This window comes from Pseudophryne corroboree, chromosome 3 (assembly GCF_028390025.1).
Source record: "Pseudophryne corroboree isolate aPseCor3 chromosome 3, aPseCor3.hap2, whole genome shotgun sequence".
In the NCBI taxonomy this organism is placed as follows: domain Eukaryota; kingdom Metazoa; phylum Chordata; class Amphibia; order Anura; family Myobatrachidae; genus Pseudophryne; species Pseudophryne corroboree.
In genome coordinates, this window is record NC_086446.1 from 451,168,919 (window position 1) to 451,185,826 (window position 16,908).

The 16,908-nt window shown below is 46.6% G+C and overlaps 1 protein-coding gene across 10 annotated transcripts in view; it reads left to right on the forward strand.

Moving 5' to 3' along the window:
* RNF157 (ring finger protein 157) overlaps positions 1–16,908 on the forward strand; it is a 120,812-nt gene that overhangs the window by 64,690 nt on the left and 39,214 nt on the right. For all 10 annotated transcript variants that reach the window (XM_063960544.1, XM_063960542.1, XM_063960546.1 and 7 more), the window contains 3 exons: positions 10,832–10,949; positions 11,086–11,152; positions 13,173–13,216. In XM_063960544.1, coding sequence (XP_063816614.1) covers positions 10,832–10,949; positions 11,086–11,152; positions 13,173–13,216 — 229 coding nt within the window. The remainder of the gene's footprint in view (positions 1–10,831; positions 10,950–11,085; positions 11,153–13,172; positions 13,217–16,908) is intronic.

The window sequence follows — 16,908 nt, forward strand, 5'->3', positions numbered from 1 at the left end:
TTCATACAAAAGGTTGGGGTCTCGCCTACATATGCACCAGAGTGTAACTCTGTCGCCAAAAGCAAGGATTTCCCTGTTATGGTGGCTACAAGTCCCTCACCTTGTGGAGGGTCGGAGTTTCAGTACCCAGTCATGGATACTACTAACAACGGATGCCAGCCTCCGTGGTTGGGGGGCTAGTTCCAGGGGAAGTGGTCGAGTCAGGAATCTGCACTCCCGATAAATGTACTCTAATTCAGGGCAATTTACAATGCTCTTCTGCAGGCCTCCTCTCTTCTCCGGAATCAAGCCATCCAGGTGCAGTCGGACAACGCCACAGCGGTGGCGTACATAAACCGACAGGGAGGAACAAGAAGCAGGGCCGCAATGGGAGAGGTGAGATATTCCTCAGGGCGGAGGCCAATGCAAGGGCCATCTCAGCCATATTCATTCCAGGCGTGGACAATTGGGAAGTGGACTTCCTCAGCAGGCATGACCTCCATCCAGGAGAATGGGGCCTTCATCCTCCGGTGTTTCAACAACTGATGCACCAGTGGGGCTGTCCGCAGATGAACCTGATGGCTTCTCATCTCAACAAGAAGCTCAGTCGTTACTTTTCCAGAACAAGGGATCTGCAGGCTGCAGCAGTCGACGCTCTGATGGTGCCGTGGACTTAACCGTTTGTATACCTGTTTCCTCCAATCCCTCTCATTCCCAGAGTTCTAAAAAGACTCAAAAGGGAAAGCATTCAGGCAATTCTTATTGCCCCGGATTGGCCTCGACAGGCCTGGTATGCAGACCTCCTGACCATGTCTTTGGAGGAACCCTGGCCTTTGCCGCTACTCAAGGACTTTCTTCAGCAAGGACCATTCATCTATCGAGACTTACAGCGGCTACGTTTGATGGCTTGGAAGTTGAGCGGGAGATTCTAGCCAGAAAAGGTCTCCCCTCCAAGATTATTTCCATTATGGTCCAGGCTCGGAAGGTGGTTACGTCAAAACATTACCACCGTGTCTGGAAGAAATGTGTTTCTTGGTGTGAGGATAGAAAATATTCTCCTGTGGAGTTTCGACTTGGTCGTTTTCTACTCTTCCTGCAATCAGGCGTGGATATGGGCCTACGGTTAGGCTCCATCAAAGTCCAGATGTCTGCTCTCTCCATCTTCTTCCAGAAACAACTTGCAGTATTGCAGGAAGTACAAACATTCCTGAAGGGTGTTCTTCATATTCAACCACCCTTTGTACCTCCCACTTCTCCGTGGGATCTAAATGTGGTCTTGACTTTTCTCCAGTCGGAGATCAATTGCTTCAAAGTCCTTAGACGTTGTGAGGGCTTTGAAAATTAACGTAAAAAGGATAGCTCATCACAGGAAATCTGACTCACTTTTTGTCCTTTTATGACACTGCCGAAATTGGTCATCCTGCTTCTAAGCAGTCCATCGCTCGTTGGCTCAGGTTGACCATTCAACTAGCCTATTCTTCAGCAGCATTGCCGCTTTCGAGTTCTATCCAGGCCCACTCCCCTAGGTCAGTTGGTTCTTCCTGGGCGGCTGCCCGGGGCATCTCGGCCTTACAGTTGTGCCGTGCAGCTACTTGGTCTGGTTCGAACATTCATAAAGTTCTACAGGTTCGACACCTTGGCCTCAGATGACCTTAAGTTTGGTCAAGGGGTTTTGCATGGGTCTCAGCACTCTTCCACCCATTTTGGGAGCTTTGGGACTTCCCTGTGGTACTAATGTCATCTCAGTATCCACTAGGACTTTAGAGAAAATAGGAATTTAATACGTACCAGTAATTCCTTTTCTCGTAGTCCATGGCGGATACTGGGCACCCGCCTCAGTGCTTCGTATTCCTGCTTACATGGTTGTAAGTGTTCTTGGTTGGGTCTGCTGTTGCTGTCCCTGTTCCATGTTGGGTTAGCATTGCTATCCTTTTTCATAGTTAGCGTTGCTATCTTTTGTTATAGTTAGCGTTGCTATCTTCTGTTCTTGTTAGCGCTGCTATCCTTTAATACGATTGTGTGTTGGTTCGTTGCCTCACCGCTGTTTATGTATATATCCTTCTCTCAAAGTATGTCCGTCTCCTCGGGCACAGGTGGTCATTCCGAGTTGATCGCACGTAGCAACTTTTTGCTGCTCGTGCGATCAACTGGACGCCGCCTATGGGGGAGTGTATTTTAGCATAGCAGGGCTGCGATCGCTTGTGCAGCCCTACTATGCTAAAAAAGTTTCCTGCAAAACAAGACCAGGGTCAGACCTACTTAGCCTGTGCAACGAATCCAGGGATTGACGACAGACATCTGCCCTCCAAGCGCCAGGACACGCCTGCGTTCGAATCTCCATGCCTGGAAAACGGTGAGTAGACGCCCCGGAACACCTCCTCACTGTCGCTCTTCTTGTGATCGCGCTAGCGATCACTTTCTTCTTTGTTCTAGCCGCTGCCCGGAGAGAGACGTCACCGGGCAACGACGCACATGCGCAGATCCGACCTGTTCGCACCGCAGCAAAGAACTGCTGCGTGCGAATGGGTCGGAATGACCCCCACAGTTTCCTAGACTGAGTCTGCTAGGAAGGGCATAGAGGGGAGGAGCCAGCACACATTAATGATTTCTTAAAGTGCCAGGCTCTAATGGACCCGATCTATACCCCACGGTACTAATTTCATTCCAGTATCCTCTACGGACTACGAGAAAAGGAATTACTGGTAGGTATTAAATTCCTATTTATTTTTTTTTAAAACATAATTTTTATTTGAAGCATAATGGAAAATTCACAATAGAGTACATCATAGTATACAGTCAGTGAAAAATATAACAGAAACATTTGTCTATCAAGCAATAAAAAAAATAAAAATAAAGCAGCAGTGTGAACCAATATGAGAGCTAAGATACATATTAAGAGCACAATAAAGGTTCTTTCAGGTGTTTAAGACAATCAGTGCGAGCCCGGATCCATGCCCGCATCAACATCTGCGTCTGCTCTCTCCCTAAGTATCAAGTGAAATTGGGGGGTCCTGTCCATAAACTCTAGTTTCGTACCATAGGGTGTTGTGAAAACATCTCCACACCTGTTCCTTTAATGGGCGGGACAGGGTTTCTATATAGCTTTCCCATGTCTCAAAAAATTTCATAGTAAACCTTTCCTTTTGTAAAGAGGCCTCCAGCCATTCCATTCTAAAGATGTGAAAGGTCTTCCCTAAGAAAAGTGACATTGGCGGGGCCGACGGTTGTATCCACATCTGTAAGATACATTTTTTAGCTGCTGCAGAGATTATCATTAACAATTTTTTAACACCCTGTGCCACCCTAGTACCCTCCGGTAGTATACCAAATATTGCCCATTCAGGGGTAAGTGGTAGATAGTTAACTAGGTGTTGGGTAACGTATCTCCATATCTGGACCCAGAATCTCCGAATTATGGGGCATCCCCATAGACAGTGGAGCAGCTCAGCCCGTTGTGTACCACATCTAGGGCATGAAGAATCTTCTAACAAGCCCATCAGGTGTCTACGGTGTGGGGACAAATACGTTCTATGCCAGATATTTAAAAAGAGTTCGACATAGGATGCAGCGGGTATTAATTTGATGGATAGCTCGAAGGATCTCAACAATTTTGTCATAGTGAGGGACGGAAAGTAATCTCTCCACTGTGCCATTCCCGTTGTCATGTCATCATATTGTTGGGGCGTGTGTAAGAATGAATAATGGATGGAGATTGCCTTGGAAGAGGGGTTCCCATTCCTTAATAACTTGTCTAACGGGTTATCATAGTCCTGTGGGGATAGTAATCTAGAAGCAACAGCCACATAATGTTGGGCTTGTAGGTACGCTAAGGGAAACTTATTTAATATTGGAAAGAGTGTCACCGCTTGCGCGAATGTGAGTGGTTTTCGCGACTCGCCATTTGTGATTTGGTGTATAGAAGTAATGCCGTGCCTTTCCCAGAGAGTGAAAGGGTGGCTTGCATTTCCATCTTGAAAACGGGTATTGCGAACTAGGGGGAGGAAAAGGGACACATATGGGTTTAAAGAGCATTTACGCCGTATGATGTGCCAAACTCTCCGAGTGGACATCAGCAGTGGATTCGTGCGAACCGAAGTGGGTATCTCTTCGTCATGTAAATGCAGGAAAGAGACAATACTACCACCATTTAAGAAGGCGGATTCCAGGGTCGTATTGGAGTACATATTTTCCCTGTGTAGCCAATCTCTCAGATAGCGTAAATGTGAGGCATGGCTATATTCTGATATATTAGGGAGATTCACACCTCCATTGTGTCGGCGCTGCTGCAGTTTCGCCAAGCTGATCCGTGCCCGCTTACCGTTCCAAATGAAGGTACGCATAATTTTATTAATTTCTGTCATAGCACTCCTAGACAATAAAATAGGGAGTGATTGTAGTGGATATAAAAGTCTAGGAAATAGAATCATTTTCACCAAGTTCACTCTGCCCAAATACGAAATTTTTAGGTGTCTCCAACGCTCTGTATCATCCCTCATACTGCGCACAATTTGCTTCAGATTAAGACTGTACAAGTTGTTCAAGTTTTTTGGGATCTGTACCCCTAGATAAGTAATTGCTTTGGTTGCCCAACTAACTGGGGTCTCCCGGAACCAAGCCGGGCGTGCATAGCTTGGTTTTAGATATAGGGCTGTGGACTTTTCAAAGTTGACCTCGAACCCCGATACCCGCCCAAACTCTCTGACACGTTCCATCAGCGGCCCCAGGGCCCTCTTTGGTTCTGACAAAAATAAGAGGACGTCATCGGCAAATGCCGATATCTTTACCTCTTCCATGCCAATGCTAATGCCTCTGAATTGGGACCAATTTTGTAGCACCCGCAACATGGGGTCTAATGCCAAATTGAAAAGCAAGGGCGAAAGGGGGCAACCCTGCCTTGTCCCTCTAGTAAGCTCAATATTATCTCCCTTAGTACTATTAATCAGTAATGAAGTGTACGGATGTGTATAGAAAAATTTTATTAAGGATTGGAATGTCTGTCCAAAACCCCTCCTCTCTAAAATATCGTATAGATAGGGCCAAGAGACCATATCAAATGCTTTAGTCGCATCTAGGCTCAAGAGCATATTTGGAGTATCAGTCTGGAGACTCGCCGCCACAACCGCAGCTATGGCAGTGCGAATCCCCTTCACCGAGTGTCTGCCCCTGGTGAAGCCTAGTTGGTGGTCCGTGAGCATAGTCGCTAAGAAGGATTGGAGCCTGTCCGCCATTATCTTAGCCAAGATTTTGAAGTCAACGTTCAAAAGTGTAATGGGTCGGTAGGAGGATGGTAGAGAGTGATCTTTATTAGGTTTTGGTATAAGGGTTGTGAAAGCCTGATTGAAAGTGGGGTATAGAGGGGACTCTGATTGAATATGGTTGTATAGGGTGTGTAATGCTGGAATAGCATCGTGATGCAGGAGTTTATAATATTCTATGGAGTAGCCATCCGGTCCCGGCGCCTTGTTTAGATGCATAGAAGAGATGGCTTTAGCAATCTCCTCTTCTGTGATCGCTCTCTCTAAGTCTTCCCGCTGCAGGGGTGTTATACAAGGGAGATTTGCCTCGTCTAAAAGTTTAGCCGACAATGCCGGATCATGTGGTGTCGGTGTGTAAAGCTGGCGAAAATAGTCCTGGAATGTCTGCACAATGTCCACAGTTTTAGTGTGTAAGACATCAGTGCGACTGTCATGTATTGTAGGAATATGGCCACGTCGCTTGAAGCTTTTGGTCATGTTTGCCAGCAAAGTCCCTGTTTTGTTTCCCCAACGAAAATATTTTTGTGTAGTGTAGTCCAGTTTCTGTTGAGCTTGCGCTATTAAAAAGGTGTCATACAAGCGGCGGGAGGCAATGTATGCGTCGTGGGAGAGGGAGTTAGGGTTTGAGATATACTCTGCCAAGCGTGTTCGCATCGCGTGTAATAGGTCATCATGTTGCGTCTTGTTCACTCGATTTCTATGCGCTACATATGACATAATGTGCCCCCTCATCACCACCTTGGACGTTTCCCAAAACAAAATAGGGTTATCCCAGTGTTCCAAGTTATCGTCCGAGAACTCCGCCCACTTCAATCTGAGAAACCGTTTAAACTGTTCAGAGTGAAAAAGGTATGAGGGGAATCGCCAGAAGAGAGGGCGTGAGCCCATGGAGCGGGCACAGAGCGTAACCGACACCGGTGCATGGTCAGAGACAGCAATGTCCCCCACCTGGGCATCCGTAGTGTCCGAGAGTAGTGGCGTGGACAGCAGTATGCAATCTATGCGAGAGAAGGACCCATGGACCGCCGAATGAAACGTGTAAGACCTGTCAGTAGGATTAAGCAGCCTCCATGGGTCAACTAATGAATGATCCACTAGTAATCGAGAAATCTGACACCATTGAGGGGCCGTTCGGTTCATCGGGGTTGGGCATTTGTCAACCAAAGGGTCCGCGATCGTATTAAAATCACCGCCTATTATGAGTTCATGATTGCTTCTACTATGAAGAAGTTGCGAGATACGTTGGTAAAAGGCCGGCTGTTCAATATTAGGGGCATATAGATTGAGCAGAGTGAACTTAGCATCATGTACCTGGACATCCATGAGGATATAACGACCCTCCGGGTCCAGGTCCGTATTCAAAATAGTGTAGGGAAGGTGTCGGGCAAAAATGATCGCTACTCCGCGCGATTTGGTACGGTAAGATGCAGAAAAACAGTCACCTATCCACCCATCGCGTAGTGCAGAATCCTCTCCCCTCTTCCAATGCGTCTCTTGGATATAAACAATATCAGGTTTAAATTTTTTAAGGGCAGAGGTCACTTTTTTGCGCTTTATTGGAGTGTTAAGACCCCCCACATTCCATGAGGTGATTTTGATGGAACAAGGCAGTCGTTGGGGAGAGCCGTGTGGCCCAGGATAAGGGGTCGTCATCCTATACCTGTCAGTGGGTGTGTGTAAATGCGGATATATTCAGCAAGCGCGGGGTCACCCCTGTCCCAGCAAGCAGGGCGAACCCCAAGAGTGTGTAATTGGCATGGATCCGGGCCCAATACATAAAGTAAGACCGTACACAATGGATATAACCATAAGAAAGACAGCTTCAAAAGAACATTTTCAAACTTTTTCCCGTCCAAACTAACATAGTTCCGGCCTCTGAAGCTCACTTCAGAGGGCGGTAAACATAAGTGTAAGCAGAACCAAACATAGAAAACAAACATCATAACAGTTGTAAAAATAACATTCTAGTAGTATGACCAAATGTATCAAGTAACACAAGGTCAGGAGAGCGTATCATCTCATTTTCCAGAAAGCCATAAAGGCTCATTAATGTGAATAGGCAGGTGATTCCCCAGATTGGCGGTTTGGCTGCAAGTGGGCCCGGGCCTCAGTCGGATTGTCAAAAATAAATGTCTGCCCATTTTCGGTGATTTTTAATTTAGCTGGGTACAACAATGCGAAGCGCTTATTGTGATCAACCAGGAATTTACAGAGCGGGGAGAACTCTTTGCGTTTCTGGGCCACCGCGACGGAGAAGTCCTGGAAAATGAGAATCCGGTGGTCTTCAATGACCAGGTCACGATTCCGTTTAAAAGCAGCCAGGATCCTCTCCTTGTCACGGTAGTCCAGAAATTTAGCAATGACTGGGCGGGGCCTCCTATCAGGACCTTCACGTTCTGGGCCCAGACGATGAGCCCTTTCGATACGTGGGGTCCCCGTGTCGTCATGGAGGTTGAGCGCCTCGACCAGCTGTATACCTATAAAATCTATCAGTGCCGACCCTCTAACCTGTTCAGGGATACCCACAAAGCGGAGGTTAATCCGCCTGTGGCGGTTTTCTAAGTCATCCACCTTGTCAACAAGCGTTTGGTAGGAGGCCATAGTAGATGTGTTGGACGATTGTATGGTATGTAAGTCATCCTCAACGTCGCTAATCCTTTGTTCCAGTGTACCCAGCCTATTAGAATGGTCAGACAGGGAAGTCAAGGCTGAATCTAAAGACGTTTGCAATTTGTCTAACCTTTTGTCAATATTGGGCATTAGCTGGTCAAATTTAACCTCAAGTCGGGGGAGGAAATTCTGAAATTTCTCATCTATCATAGGCATGAGTAGTTCAAATTTCTCCTCGATTTTCGGCATCAACACCTCGAGTAATGCCGATGCCACGTCCGGAGACGGTGTATGAGGGCCTCCTCTCTCCCCAGCGGGATGTACAGGGGAGGAGCCATCTTGTGGCGAAGGTGGGGAGGGGCTAGGCTTCGCTGGCGTTTTTTTGGGATTAACCATGGTACGAGTAGTTCTGGGCGGGAGTGAGGACAAGGATTTGTTAAGAAACTTGTCCATGCACCAGGCCCAAAGACAAAAAAAAAAAAACCCCAAACTCCAAAATATCAAGAGAGAAAACAATTCCAATCTGAGATTGATACAACAAATAGAAAAGAGACCGCTCTCCAGAGAGTTAATAAAATCACATCCTAGATGTTAAACAGTAAATACTAAAATGAAAATGACCCTAAACGAAATGTAACAGTAAGTATGCAAGAGCAGTTGTGCAATATTCTGAGTAGTGGTTAAAGCACAGACATTGAGACCTAGGAGGTATTATATACAACAGCGATAAGAACTTCACATATCAGTATGAGAGACTTATAGATATTCAACAAGTAAGAGACACGATAGACATAATAGGTGGAGATGCAGCCCAAATCAGACACCTGCACTTGTCTCCAAGGTAATCCTAAGCGCAGCCTACTAGTGGCTACAGGTGTATACTGAAGACCTGTTGCATTTACAGTAAATAAAATAAAATATATATCAGTAAATAAAGAGAAGAGAAAAAAGAAAAGAAAAAAAAAAAAAAAAGGAAGAATCCTGGTATACACAGCTATTAAATGCCAATAAGGGTATACTGTAAAATATTCCAGTGGGGACAGCAGGGCAGCGTTCGATGGAGAGCTATTCAGAGCCAGCGCAGGTAATGCAGGCGAGCACCGTGACCAGTCGAGTAGTAGGTCAAAGCAAAAATAAGGGTGCAGCAGAGTCCAAATGTTCAATTCGGCAAATGTAGTCAGGCCAAGAATCAGGGTCGGGCTGTTATGAGAGGGAAGGGAAAATTGGGGAGGTAAGAAGGAAGTTGGGGGAGGAAAGAAGGCAGTGGGGGGAGGGCAAGGATAACACAATAGGAGGGGAAGGAATCAAGAGTGGGAAGGTAGAAAAGGGAAGAGAGGTTAATATGAAAGGGAGGTGACAGACAATATTAGTACCGGAGGACCCCTCTCCCAGGGTCTGCGAGGGCACCAGGAGTCACCACAGCGTCTTCAGGCAGCACCGCAAGGGCTCAGCAGGCATGGAAGGAAGTCTTCACTTCAGGCAGTCACGGACCACGACACAGCCCACAGCAAGGTGAGTCCCAGGAGACTGTTCCTCTACAGGGGCGGGTGACAGTCAGCAGATCACGGCAGGGGCTCTCATTGAGTGGGTGTACCGCCGTTCCCCGTTCACACGGCACCCGTTGATATAGGAGCGCAGGGACAGCAGAGACCCAGTACACGGCGCCGTCCGTGGTCACCCAGAAGTTGACGAGCCGGAAGCCGCAGTAGTTACAGGGAGGAGAGTCCACGGCAAGTCCGCGGGGCCAGGGAAATGTGTGGGTCGTCACTCCGGGAATTGCTGACAGGAGTAGTGAGTCCGGGCGGGTAGGCAGGGCGCCACCAGCGGGATCGCTCCAGCCGCGGCCGGGGGAGGCGAGCAGAGACACCACGGACTCTCCAAGGAGGGTTGGTCCACCGCGGGCAGGACGGTCCCCAGCTCCGTGCCCGAAGGTTTCCCGAGGCGGCCACAACAGCGGTCCCGGCAGGTAGGGGATCAACAGGGGGTGAGAGCCCACGAGTAATCCAGACCGGCAGTGGGGGAAGGCTGAAGGATACAGCGTTCAGCGCAGGCGAGGGAGGAAGAAGGTGTAGGCCCACACTACGTGGCGGCTCAGTTAAGAGCCTGACTCCGGGGAAAGAGGCTCACAGACAGTACACCAGCCGGTTAGAGGCACCTCTGATTACAGGGTATATAGTCCCGTATCGATTGTGGGGTAGAACAGGCTGTAACTGTACGGATGGCAGCAAATAGAGCGAGGTAGAGCAGAGCTCAGTTAAAATGCGGCCACCTTAAGTGCACCGCCCCTAAATTCCTATTTTTATTATTCCTATTTTTATAATGTAATTTGATTTATTATTTGAGATTGTCCTTCCTTTACTTTTATATTATACATGTAGTGTGTCTGCTACTTGTATGTGGGTCAGCTTTTATAAACAGTTTGACCATTCACTGAATAAGTAATTTGATATGGCAGAGTTACTAAAGTCTGCTCTCAACAGTCCTGGTTTTAAGTATAACCAGGATTGGTTCCTTAGTCAATTTGATTTAACCATCTGTGCTCCGCCATGGTTATCCTTAAAACCTGTACTGGTAGGGTGCTTTTGAGGACTTCACAGTGCGTTAGCATCCCTGAAGATTGCAACCGTGCAGTGATTGACAGCGGCGACCGTCAGGGGGGCGTCGCCGCAGTGTTGCGGAGGCATGTCAGGCCCGTTTTCAGGGCGGCTGCGTGACTTCACATGCAGCCGCTCTGAGTAAAAAATGGTGACAGTGCGGCTGCATACGTAACCATGCTGCGTATGCAGGGGGCAGCCTCAAATTCGCTGGGCGGGACTTTGCATGCTGGGCGGCCCCCCGCACGTGATCTTGAGCAGTTTCAGTTTCTGTTTTTTAGCAGTCTGCTACTGAAACAGAATAGGATTAGCAGTTTGGGAAGCACTGGGCTATGGTGTAGTTCTATTTATGGGTCCTTCATCCTGGAACCAACTTTTATGTTTTTTCTTCAGTTACCTTCCTAAGTCTAGCAACCTGCAGTCAGAGACTGTGCACTTTAAGAAAGGGGTCAGCCAGCAGTTCTGTCTTCCGTCACATACTGTGGACCCGTCTGAGTGGAGAGAAGAGGAGGTAAGAGAAAAGCATACATGTAAAATGTAGTATTAATGCAAACATGTGTATGTTTACTATATGTAGAAGTTCCCTCGTGAAGGACACCATTCAAAATGATTGTGTTAATTATGTTTGATATCACTCTGCATTTCAGTTGACATTTGACCTGGATCGAGAAATCTATCCAATGGTTGTCCAAGCAGTAGTGGAAGAAGGAGAAGGTGAGACATAGTAAGCCAAAAGCAGACTGAAAAGGCTGTTTCCCTTGTCCCCCCGACTCACGTTAGTATTCAGTATGAATTCCCCACATATCTAACAATACGCCTTATTGCATATTCAGAACAAACTAGGTCAAACTATTCTGGAACTGCCCTTTCCTTGCCTGGTCACATCACTTGTCTGATAAGCTGTGCAGCTTTGTAAATCAGAACAGCCCACAAATAAGACATTTGCTAATATTCTGTTAAGAAATTATGAGAAACACACATGCTGAATATGCGGTGTCTCTGGGACAAGTGTGCAAATGTAAATATTGCTAAATAAATAATTGAACATTTCTAAGTTAAAAAAAAAAAAAAAATCTTACCTAGGATTGTTTTGCATACAAGTCAGACTTAACATTATGCTCATGTTAGATGTTAAGTAATAAGGAGAACAAGATAAGTAAAATAAGTAAGCATATTACACTGTACACTTTCAGGGCTCTATATGTAAGATGAAGTTCAGTTAATAAGCCATAAGCTGTCTAGGAAAGCAACAGCAGCAGGTACAGTATCTTGACAAATTGAACACATTCAGATGACGTTGAATTTGATGCACTGTTGCCTGTCTGTGGGACTGAACAAGTCTGTCCGCTCTCCGTTCCGCACTGCATCCAGTAACCATTTACAACCACAGGCGTCACGCCCCAGACCCAGTTTTTTGTCTGCTGGTCCTCTCCTTTTCCCCTGTAACAACAATTCACCAGTTCAGCCATTTTGCTAATGCTCGTACTGCTGCTGTGAGCACAAACTCTTATTCTATGTTCAGAGCCCATCAGATTGCATTGTGTACCCATTATTTCCTGAGTGATGAACTTCATTAGTATCTGCACACCTTCACCTTTCTGTTCTTCTGCAGGTTCAGACATCCTACATTAGCATTATCTATGGAACAGTACTTTGCATAAAATCACCCGGTGATCATAAAAATTTGGCCGTTTAGTGTGACTGCTTGTATATACATAGATAGCCAAATAGATACAGGCAGAGAGAGATGGAGAAGTATTGATATAAATTATATACACACACACGCACATAATTTACACACACACAATTTATGGATGCAGCACTATCTAAAGATGGGCATATGCGCTACAGTTATCTGGCAGATCAGCTGTGTATTGCCATGACCAATTAGCGCTGATCCGTCGGTTGGGCATGCTGAAATCTTCCAATTCTAGATATCTAATATTTGTCTGTCGATCTGACAGATATTTTTTATCTGCTTGCTTATGCCCACCTTAAGAAACTGTCTCACTTGATAGCAAGGTCCAGCATTTCAGTGAATTGTACATTGCTGACTTTGCAACTTTGTTCTGGTGTTAAAAAAGTTATATTGCAATTAAGCTTTTCCCCAGACAGTACTATAAATGTTAAGGTGATCGCTGACATTTCTGGGCTGAAAAGTGCTCAGTGCATACACACTGAGCGCTTTTCCCCGCTGCCCAGCGATGTCAGCAGGGGTGAGCGGTTTTCCATAGCCGGACGCTATGGAAAGCTGTCCACCCCGCCATTCATGAAGCGCGCATCAGCGCTCACCGCTCGGGCATACACACTGGACGGTTTTGAGCTGAAAGCAGCTCAAAATACAAAAAGTGAGCTGCTTTCAGCTCAAAATCGCCCAGTGTGTATGGGCCTTTAGATTTTAGAAAACTGCATGATGGCTATACTGAAAGTCTTTTGGTACAGTGTGCACCAGTCATATTACGCAAACTTGTCATGGAATCCATACTTGTCACACAATGATTTACTTAACCTAGTAGCAAATTCAGGCTAGGCAGGGTAAAACGAGTGAAGACCTGTTCTGGTCCACAGACCATCTGGTAAAGTGGTCTCTAAAGTTTAATGCAAGTATACGGTATTGTAGGGGGTACTAGATATAGCCATTTAATGCAGTGCTGAAGATGGTGTTTTCTTAAGAGTGCTGTGTTGCCATAGCTGGATGGATAGTAGAACCTCTTATTTTACTTTTTCTTTGCAGAACATCTTGGGCACTGCCATGTGCTAATGGCAACATTTGAAAGGGTGAGTTCTTGCAGTTTTTTTTTTTTTTTTTAATATATAGCCCATTGATTGGGAGTATGAAGATTTGGGTCAGTGTTATGCTTGGTGGGGATCTTGATGCTGCTGTTGTGACTCCTTAGCAAGTTCAAGCCACTCTGTCTTCCCAGGCATCCTCTTTGTGGCAACTGTTGGTCTTGTACCAACACTGTGTAGAGCAGGGGTGGGAAATAAGCAGCCCTGCAGCTACTGTTGAACTACACATCCCAGCATGCCGTGCCACAGTTTTGCTATCAGGGCATGCTAGTTAAACAGCCGCTGGAGTGTCCGCTTATTGCCCACCTGTTGTGTAAAGGCTGGTATTTCACATTTAACTAACATCATTTTTGTCCTTAAAAATCAAAGTCGTTGAGACACGCCTAGAAATTATTCTGTCTGAATTGGACCCAATCTTAAAATGATCCAATCACCCGTCTATTCCACCATGCACACTGTAATCCGATTCTGCCACTTTGCCCAGCTACAACGATCCTCCCCACGTCACATCCGGGGAACATGCTCGGTTTCTGTTTCATTAAACAGTGAATGATGAATATTGGCTTTGCATACTCACTGCACCATATACATTAAGTTGTTGTATACACCGACCCAATCAATAATTGTTCTGCCTACTGAATCTGGTAAAGGAAATCTGTATGTGGCTTCTGAAGGGTTTGCATAGCACATATATTGATTATCTGCTTTTTACTTTTTAATACTGCTATTTCCATTTTGTAATGTACAGAGCAAATATCATTTTGCTCCCTGTCCAGTCACTATTCACATGAGGATGATAGCAAGGTCTGCACTGCACAGTGTTCTCTATATGATCCTCCTTGTGTAGCTGGAACTGCATTGTACTGTCCATAGGTTTCCATGACATTTCACTGGGCGGGAACGAATTAGTTGATTGTATTATTTATAGTTTGGATTCCATAGGCCAGGCTAGAAGTGGCTGCATGCGTTTAGATCTGGTTTCTAAGCCTGATCACCAGACAGTCGGCTCTTTATCCAATTTGATCATCCATGATCTGTCCATACGGCTGTCAGGCAGGCCAGGTGGGGAGGTGGTGCCCATTGGGTTCCATTAGTGCAGATTTCAACAGTTCTGGGCCATATTTTTTTTTCTCTATCGTCCTAGTGGATGCTGGGGTTCCTGAAAGGACCATGGGGAATAGCGGCTCCGCAGGAGACAGGGCACAAAAAGTAAAGCTTTTCCAGATCAGGTGGTGTGCACTGGCTCCTCCCCCTATGACCCTCCTCCAGACTCCAGTTAGATTTTTGTGCCCGGCCGAGAAGGGTGCAATCTAGGTGGCTCTCCTAAAGAGCTGCTTAGAGAAAGTTTAGCTTAGGTTTTTTATTTTACAGTGAGTCCTGCTGGCAACAGGATCACTGCAACGAGGGACTGAGGGGAGAAGAAGTGAACTCACCTGCGTGCAGGATGGATTGGCTTCTTGGCTACTGGACATTAGCTCCAGAGGGACGATCACAGGTACAGCCTGGATGGTCACCGGAGCCGCGCCGCCGGCCCCCTTGCAGATGCTGAAGTTAGAAGAGGTCCAGAATCGGCGGCTGAAGACTCTGACAGTCTTCTAAAGGTAGCGCACAGCACTGCAGCTGTGCGCCATTTTCCTCTCAGCACACTTCACACGCTGTCACTGAGGGTGCAGGGCGCTGGGGGGGGGCGCCCTGGGAGGCAAATGTAAACCTATATACTGGCTAAAAATACCTCACATATAGCCCCCAGAGGCTATATGGAGATATTTAACCCCTGCCAAACCTCACTAAAGAGCGGGAGACGAGCCCGCCGAAAAAGGGGCGGGGCCTATCTCCTCAGCACACAGCGCCATTTTTTCTCTCACAGAAAGGCTGGAGAGAAGGCTCCCAGGCTCTCCCCTGCACTGCACTACAGAAACAGGGTTTAAACAGAGAGGGGGGGCACAAATTGGCGATATAAATATATATATAAAGATGCTATTAGGGAGAAACACTTATATAAGGTTGTCCCTATGTAATTATAGCGTTTTTTGGTGTGTGCTGGCAAACTCTCCCTCTGTCTCTCCAAAGGGCTAGTGGGGTCCTGTCCTCTGTCAGAGCATTCCAGGTGTGTGTGCTGTGTGTCGGTACGTGTGTGTCGACATGTATGAGGACGATGCTGGAGGAGGCGGAGAAATTGCCTGTAATGGTGATGTCACTCTCTAGGGAGTCGACACCGGAATGGATGGCTTATTTAGGGAATTACGTGAGAATGTCAACACGCTGCAAGGTCGGTTGACGACATGAGACGGCCGACAAACAATTAGTAACGGTCCAGGCGTCTCAGAAACACCGTCAGGGTTTTTTTATAAAAAACGCCCATTTACCTCAGTCGGTCGACACAGACACAGACACGGACACTGAATCCAGTGTCGACGGTGAATAAACAAACGTATTCCTCATTAGGGCCACACGTTAAGGGCAATGAAGGAGCTGTTACATATTTCTGATACTACAAGTACCACAAAAAAGGGTATTATGTGGAAGTGAAAAAACTACCTGTAGTTTTTCCTGAATCAGATAAAATAAAATGAAGTGTGTGATGATGCGTGGGTTTACCCCGATAGCAAATATTGGCGTTATACCTTTTCCCGCCAGAAGTTAGGGCGCGTTGGGAAACACCCATTAGGGTGGATAAGGCGCTCACACACTTATCAAGTGGCGTTACCGTCTCCAAATACGGCCGCCCTCAAGGAGCCAGCTGATAGGCAGCTGGAAAAATATCCTAAAAAGTATATACACACAGACGGGGGTTATACTGCGACCAGCGATCGCCATCAGCCTGGAGATGCAGTGCTGGGTTGGCTTGGTCGAATTCCCTGACTAAAAATATTTTATTGATATAGAGCATTTAATAGGATGCATTCTATATATATGTATGCGAGATGCACAGAGGGATATTTGCACTCTGGCATCAAGATAAGTGCGTTGTCCATATCTCCCAGAAGATGTCATGGACACGACAGTGGTCAGGTGATACAGATCCCATACGGCACATGGAAGTATTGCCGTATAAAGGGAAGGAGTTATTTGGGGTCGGTCCGTCGGACCTGGGGGCCACGGCCACAGCTGGGAAATCCAACCTTTTTACCCCAAGTTACATCTCAGCAGAAAAAGACACTGTCTTTTCAGCCTCAATCCTTCCGTTCCCATGTGGGCAAGCGGGCAAAAGGCCAGTCATATCTGCCCAGACATAGAGGAAAGGGAAGTAGACTGCAGCAGGCAGCCCCTTCCCAGGAAAAGAAGCCCTCCACCAGTGGGGGGGTAGTCTCAAGAGTCTCAGCGCGCAGTGGGATCACTCGCAAGTTGACCCCTAGATCATACAAGTATTATCCCAGGGGTACAGATTGGAGAGTCGAGACATTTTTTCCTCGCAGGTTCCTGAAGCCTGCTTTACCAACGGCTCCCTCCGACAAGGAGGCAGTATTGGGAAAAAATTCACAAGCTGTATTTCCAGCAGGTGATAATCAAAGTACCCCTCCTACAACAAGGAAAAGGGTATTAGTCCTCCACACTATATTGTGGTACTGAAGCCAGACGGCTTGGTGAGACATAGTCTAAATCTGAAATCTTTGAACACTTACATAAAAAGGTTCAAATCAAGATGGAGTCACTCAGAGCAGTGATGGAGAACCGGAAAA